General features: G+C 61.0%; 1 protein-coding gene across 2 annotated transcripts; it reads right to left on the bottom strand.

Moving 5' to 3' along the window:
• Window positions 1–499: 499 nt before the first annotated feature.
• Window positions 500–5,695, bottom strand: LOC113616848 (melanoma-associated antigen D4). Of its 2 annotated transcripts, none has more exons than XM_027100230.1 (10): window positions 5,645–5,695; window positions 4,473–4,683; window positions 3,397–4,227; window positions 2,806–3,012; window positions 2,637–2,700; window positions 2,329–2,408; window positions 1,847–1,938; window positions 1,127–1,206; window positions 1,000–1,042; window positions 500–583 (listed from the first exon to the last, which is right to left on the bottom strand). In XM_027100230.1, the coding sequence occupies exons 2-10, from the start codon at window positions 4,680–4,682 to the stop codon at window positions 517–519; spliced, it is 1,674 nt and encodes a 557-aa protein (XP_026956031.1). In that variant the 5' UTR covers window position 4,683; window positions 5,645–5,695; the 3' UTR covers window positions 500–516. The 2 variants fall into 2 exon arrangements, with proteins under 2 accessions (XP_026956031.1, XP_026956030.1); XM_027100229.1 differs by having other exon boundaries at window positions 4,473–4,713.
• Window positions 5,696–6,806: the final 1,111 nt, after the last annotated feature.

A 6,806-nucleotide genomic window follows, 5' to 3' on the forward strand; every position in this document is an offset into this window, starting at 1 on the left:
TGTGTGTGTGTGTGTGTGTGTGTGTGTGTGTGTGTGTGTGTGTGTGTGTGTGTGTGGCGCAGGGGGCGGGGGTGGGGGTGGTGAACATGCATACGGGCCTGTGTGAGGGCATACAAGATCTCCAAGCACCGAGGATGGGGTGGGCCTGGGCTAGAAGGTCAACGGGGCTGGACTCCAGGCCCAAATGGGCCTTATCCCAGCCGGAGCCATGTCAGGCTTCCACTCTCTGAGCCCCAGGCTCCTGAGATGTAAAGCCGGGGACACTGCCTAGAGGGCAGGTGCTGAACGAGATGGGGGCTGTACCACCCCACCTGGTGCTCGCAGTCAGCATGTGCTCCCTTTCCCCAAGCCTCCCTGGAATTGCCCTCCCCCCAACACTCACATTCCCCCCCACCCCACACTCACACCAGACACCCATCCCTCTGGTGTTAAGACATGGGCTGGGGAATGGCTTCCTCAGCCAGAGCAGCACACGAGGAAGGCCTGAGTGGGAGGCAAAGTGAACTCAGTCGATACTCACTTCTGCTTCACAAAGTCCTCTGTAATGAGTTTCCTCAGATCGCCCAGGAATGGGTGCCTCACCCTGAGTGCAAGGAAAGGAATGCATGACTAGAGACAGTGGCAGTGCCCGGGGTGGGCGGGAGCACTCCCAGCAGGACTGAGAGCTTCCCAGCCTGTGGGGTGTCCCCATGGATGCCTGGGCCGGCAGCAGAGGCCAGACGGCCACTTGTCAGCGACGCCCCAGGGAGGGGTTTGACGGAGCCCCCAGGTCCGATGGTTTCTCTTAGTTCTCATCTGGGAACAGAGAAGGCACACGGAGCAGAGGGGGTGCTCAGTGCTCAGGACCGTTTCCCCACGCACCCTGGTGGGACCCTTTGCGCTCTACCTAGTCCAGGACGCCACGCCCCGCAGAGACCACTAGGCCACTGCAATCCCGGGGCCTCTTGTGCCCAAGGACAGACACACTGAGGAGTGGGAGCCGAGAGACCCCAATCATACCCGGGGCGCAGTCCCATCTTGCGTAGTGCCTCCCAGAGGACAGCTGCGAGGGGAGATGAGGTACAAGAGTTTAGCACACGGAGGTGAGACGGCGGGCAACCCCCCAGCTGCAGGTCCAGCCACTCACCCTCGCTGGCACGGTTGCCGTTCATGAAGATGACGCCCAGAATCACCAAGAGGAGACTCAGTCTGGGAGTGTCCTTGGTCCTGAAGGTGTAGAAAGAGGGATCCTGTCCAGCAGCCATTTTCCCGGGGGGACCACAGCCGGCTCACTCAACTAGCCTCTCCCAGATTGCTGGGCTACAGGGCAGCTCCTCCTACTCTGTATGGCTTGTGCTACCTGGTCCAGACAATTCATTCCTCGGCCTGAGACTGAGCCCCTTCATCCATCAAATGGGGATGCTAACACCTCCTCCCAGGGCTCTGCCGAGGATGGGGTTAGGCAGGGAGCAAACGGTTGGCAACCCTGTGTCCAGAGGCACATCCAGACCTTCCCTGCCCTTTGTGCATTGCGTCGGGAGCACAACTCCACTGGAGAGCACCCCCACACCCCCGTCCCCCTCCCGAGGCCCACTCTGCCAAGCCCTGGCCAGGACCTTAGCGGGGAGAGGCAACCAAGGAGCTTGCTTTCCTAGGAAGGTGGGGGTGGGGAAGGGTGGGCAGGGGCGAAACCCGGAGAGCAGCAAATCCTCGGCCCAGGCTACTGCCCCTGCCAGCCCTTAACTGCTCAGCACCGCTAACTCTGGGTGGGAGCCGTGCTAGGCCCCCCAACCCCACTTTCCCGTTTCTCTGAGAGGAGCGGGGAGGCACCACCAAGGAAGGCCACCACCCTCCTGTGCTCTCTCACTTTCCCAGGAGGCGGGCTGACGAATCCCGTGTGCAGACAAGAATGTAGAGGTGTTCTTCCTTGTCGATTTCCTTCAGGTGGATCCCAAACTTCTACATGGGGGAGAAAACAGAATGTGAGATCAAACATCCATGTTGGGTGTCCTGCAGGCAGTCACTCAATTCCCCGTTAGAGCTTTTCCTTGGCGGGGAGCCCCAAGCCCTGGGGGAGGAGGAAGAAGAGAGGCCGCAGAGGAAGTACCCTGTGGGAGCACTGACACTGGCTGAGACAATGGGATCCACCTCAGGAGACCACAGACACTCAGAGAGCACGAAGGGCAAGAAGGAGGGAAGGAGGCAGGCAGAGGAAGCTCCCAGGTGGAGAGGCCAGGGAGGGCTTCCTTCCAGAGCACATAGTCCTGCCCTTGGGCCTCGAGGGGATGCAGGGGGCAAGGGTTCCCTGCGGCCCCTGCTCCACAGAGCTGCCCCCGGCCCCGCACCCACCTTTTCCAGAGTGTACGTTGCTCGTTCAATGATCTCAGGGAAATGTTCATCGTATTCTCGGATGACATCCTTCAGCATGTCTGCAGGAGGGGAGGGGTGGGCAAAGCACCGAGGCTGAGCAGGGGCCACAGAGCTGCAGCTTTTCTGTCAGCCCTGCTGAAGGGAGCACACTCAGGACCCCACACCGTGCAAATGGAGCCATCAGCCAGGCCTGATGTGTGTGTGTGGGCATCTGATGGGAGGCCCACAGGGCAGGGTTGTGGGAGGGGGGAAGGGCAGAGCTCAGGGAGGGGGCACAGGTTGCCCACCTGAGCGCTTGATGGGGATCTTCTTGTAGTCTTTAATCATCAGATATTTCACCAACTTATTTGCCTGGAGAAGGAGGGAGCACACGGGTAGACCAAGGCGTGGGCGACCTCAAAGAACAGGCCCGCAAGGGAGGAGAGGAGCGAGATGGGGGAAGGGCAGGCTTCTTACCCTCTCTTGCAGAAGGGTCACATTGCGGGGTGGCAAGCACAGTACGTGCCTTGAGGGTACCTGGGACCTCAGGGCCATGGGGGGCCGAGGGGCCATCTGAGGCCGCACAGTTGTCAGTGGGGGCTGCGATGCCCTCCAGGTCGGTGGGACCGCAGGAGGCTCTCTCTCCTCCTCGCTGCTCTCATATTCGTCATCCAGGTGCTTGGACTGTACCATTAGACAGAGGAGAGACTCAGGGCTACCAGGCTACCCGTGCAAAAGCACCTGGCACACATCTTAACCAGAGCAGGTACTTGGAGATAAGGGTAGTAGGAACAGCGGATGACACGTGCCGAGTGCTTACTAAGTGCCAGGCACTGAGCCAACCGCTTCTCCCTCCAGGCCTGAGGGTAGGGACTACGTGGAGTAAAAACATGCTAGTTAACCTGTCTTGGAGAAACATGCACAAGCTGAGAGAAGAGGGGAGGGAAGGAGAGGGAAGGAGAGGGGAGGGGAAGGGAGGGGATGCGGGGAGGGAGAGGAGGAGGCAGAGAGGAGAGGGCCCAGAAAGCAGGGGAGCAAGGGGGGTTGGAGACAGCAGGGAGGTCTCACCTTCTTTGTCCTCTTGCCTCCCATCCTGGCCCAGGGCTCCGCACTCTGCTGAGAGGTGGCAGCTGCACCCTCAGGCTCAGGGATGCTCGTGGCCATCTTGGCCTTGGCAGCAGCTGCTGCCACAACATTCTGAGGCTCCACCCACCGAGTCTTGGCGAGAGCCTTCCCAGACTTGGTCGTCTTTGGCCGGGTGGCTGCCCCCTCCCCGGCAGAGGCTGCCTGGGGCCCCCCGGAGGCAGCACTGGGGCCCTCTGTGGCAGCCTCTTGGGCCGGGGCAGGTCTCTTGGGGCGTGGGAAGGCCATGCCACTGACACCTGCCGGCTGGGTGAAATCAAAGACATCGTTCTGACCCAGGAAGGCTGTTTTGGGCCGGGTGGCATCCATCTCACTGGCACGTGGGGCCTGGGAGAAAGCACAGGCCGTACTAGGGCCCTCGGCAGCAGCCTCCTGGGCCCGGGAGGATGTCTGGGGCTGCGTGGACCTTGCTGGAGCCCCGGGGGTGGCCATCTCGCTCTTGACTAGCATCTGGGAGCTGTGCGGAGAAGCAAGGCTTGTCTCAAGGGTGGCTGCCTGAGCCTCGGCAGCGGATGTCATGGGCTGGGTATCGCCTCCTGAGCCCTGGTCTGTGGCCACTGAGTGGTTAGCGACCACCTGATGGTAGGTGGCACGGGCAGCAGCAGCAGCGGCCCGAGCAGCTTGGTTAGAGGAGGCGGCCCGGGCTACGTTGGCAGCACGGGCAGCCGGCTCGTTGGCAAGTGTTTCTGGATCCATCCGAAATGCCTCCAGCAGAGTCCTGGCCAGCATAGGGTTTTCAAGTTCCCAGGGCTCATTCTGCAAGACCAGGGAGGGGAGGGCAAGGCAGACAGCTGTACACACTCGCCCTGTGCTGGCCAGCCCCCGACCAGCCCCCAGACCCTCCCAAATCCCCCTTCTCCCAGCAGGAGAGGGAAGGTTTGGTGAAGCTGGGCAGTCCTTCCCCATTCAACTCCAGCCTTCACCCACCCCCTCCTCCCATCCTCCCTGACGTCGCAGGAGGGAAGGCCCAGGGCTAGCAGGTGGCCGACAAGGGGCCTCACCGCTAAGATGCGAAAGCCTGGACCCAAGCTCCCAAAGGCTCTGAGGATACGGATGTCAAAGCTGGTGAGGGCTCCGTAGCCTCCAAAAGCACCAAATTCTTCATAGTCGTTGCCTTCAACCATGTCTTCCTCCCCGACTTCATCACTACCCTCGTCCATGTCTTCAACGTTGTACCCTTCAGATTCTTTGTGGTAGCTTCCCTCAGCCATGCTGGGGGTCCCAAGGAGAAGAGAGCTCAGCCTGAGAGGGACGGGGAGGCCTCTTCAGGGGGAGGGGGGCAGGACCCAGCAGGAGGCCGGATCTCTCAGGAAGTGGGGAGCTGCAATCATCAGGTTACCAGGCAGTATAAGGTCGGGGTGGGTGGGGGAGTGAAGGCTGCTGGGGTAGATTCCCTCAGAGACAGAGCCCTAAGAGAAGGATAGAGGAGGTCGGAGGAGTCCCTACACTGAAAGGGGAGTTTAGGACAGGCAGGCTCCCCGGCCCAGCGGCCGGATTTGAACAAGGGGTGCACTGGTGGGCCTGGGTCCAAAGAGTCCCATAGGAGATGCGTTGAGAGAGGGAGAAATAAAGCGCCTGAATTTAATGCCTGGAGCAGGGGGCCAGGACGGTGGGGAGGAGAATGACATGAGAGGGCTGAGACAAACGGGGACCGCTGGAAGCTCTGGGAAAATGAATCCCAGGGACCCTCTAAGTGCCGGTGGGGGGATTCAGCTGATTCAGGTCTAGGTTGGGCTCATACAGGAGCGCTCAAGGTGTATGGGGTGGGGGTCTTCGGGCTAGGTGAGGCTCGAACTGGAGCGCTGGAGGTCTCAGAGGCCAGGACTGCAACTCCAGGAAGGGGGCAAAACGTTCAGTTCCACTGGATTGATCTCAGAGTGTTTGGGGTGGAGGTGGGGCCTCCGCTCTAAGGAAGCTCAGCACGGAGCACACGGGTCTGTTAAAGGGGTTCGGATGGTGGGCTCCGGTGTAAGTAGGGCTCGGATCGGGGAGCCTGCGTCTGATGGCGGTGGAGGGGGGAGGCTCCTATCTAGACCGCGGGTCTAAGGGGGTTCAGGTTCTGCGTGCTTGGGCTTTGTTCAGATCCGGGGGCGGGGGATTGGGGATGGGGAGGGCACAGCGTACCCTCGTTCCACTCGCTCTCTCCCGGTCCTGTCTGGGGCTGGATTCTTACCTTCCCTGGGGCTCCAATGGCGTCCGTCCTCAGCACCAGGAACCCCGCAGCGGCGCCCTCGCCTACCGCTGCCAGCACAGCAGCTCCGACCACCCCGCCCCTTTTCTCCGCGCAACGCCCCCACTCCCCGCCGCGCGGCTGGGCAGCCTGCGCATGCGCGGACCCCTCCAGCCGGCCCGCTTTCCCAACAAAAGCCTTTCCCACCAGGTCCCCTGTGCGCATGCGATTCCGCCAGTGGGTGGGCGGGGTAGGGGGGCGTTTTCTCCTTCCCGCCAGATTCCCCTCACCGTTCCCCACCTCCGCCTCCGCGCCCCCGACCGCAGGCGCGGGCACTCACACCCTGTACTGCGGTTCCAACCCATCCATCATATACCCTCAGTCCCCCCACTTTTGCACAATGCTTCTCAGCCCTGCCCTCCCCCTTGCCTCTAAGCTCCTCCAGTGTGGTCTGGAATACACTGAGCCCTGCTTCCCCAGCGTGACCCCTAGGTCACCAATACAGAGGTCTCTAGCCCAGTCTGCAACTGCAACAAGAGAAATGGAAATGGCGAGAGGACACCAGTTCCCTTTGCGTTCCCCTCCACTATCCACCTCTAGGGCCCCCAGACACACTGGGAACATCTGCTTCCCCAGCCACTCTTCATGCAGCTTGTGTGTCACAGCCTGAGCTGTGCTGGGCATTATCTTCCTCTCACAGCAGCCCTGGGAGGTGGATGTCAGCATCCCCATTTTACAGATCAGGAAGCTGAGGCACAGACGGACACATCGCACAACCTAGACAAGGCCACAGAGCCAGCAGGTTGAAAATGCAGAATTTGGGCCGGGGTCTCGCTGACTCCAAAAATCCATGTTCCACTGGCACTGGCCCCGGGGACTGAGGCACCCTCCCTTCTTCAGTTTGAGCAGCAGATCCACCCCACCTCTCCTACCCTGTCAACATCTGTCCCAACAAGCCAGGTTTCTGTTCTCTGAGACCTAAGCTCACGCTCTGCATTCCAGGGGGAACAGGTAGGAGCCCCAGGCCCACCCCTTGCCTGCTCTATGTGGGTCCATCCAGGTGTGAGAATTGCTCCTTGGGGTCCACTCCCTGCTCCGACTGTCAGGCCTCTTCGCTGTGAGTGGCACAAACACGCTGCCTGAGGCCTTCCTGGTGCCCACTGGA

Source organism: Aethalodelphis obliquidens, unplaced genomic scaffold (assembly GCF_003676395.1).
Source record: "Aethalodelphis obliquidens isolate GAN/ISIS:26980383/991018 unplaced genomic scaffold, ASM367639v1 scaffold644, whole genome shotgun sequence".
In the NCBI taxonomy this organism is placed as follows: Eukaryota; Metazoa; Chordata; class Mammalia; order Artiodactyla; family Delphinidae; genus Aethalodelphis; species Aethalodelphis obliquidens.

What these genes read in the sequence shown, in the direction of transcription:
- LOC113616848 (XM_027100230.1), bottom strand. Translation starts at nt 4,682, where the DNA reads ATGGCTGAGGGAAGCTACCACAAAGAATCTGAAGGGTACAACGTTGAA. An exon ending in GATCCCCATCAAGCGCTCAG is followed by an intron (nt 2,409 to 2,636) that starts GTGGGCAACCTG and finishes CCCCTCCTGCAG; the next exon opens with ACATGCTGAAGGATGTCATC. An exon ending in CGGCAACCGTGCCAGCGAGG is followed by an intron (nt 1,043 to 1,126) that starts GTGAGTGGCTGG and finishes CTCCCCTCGCAG; the next exon opens with CTGTCCTCTGGGAGGCACTA.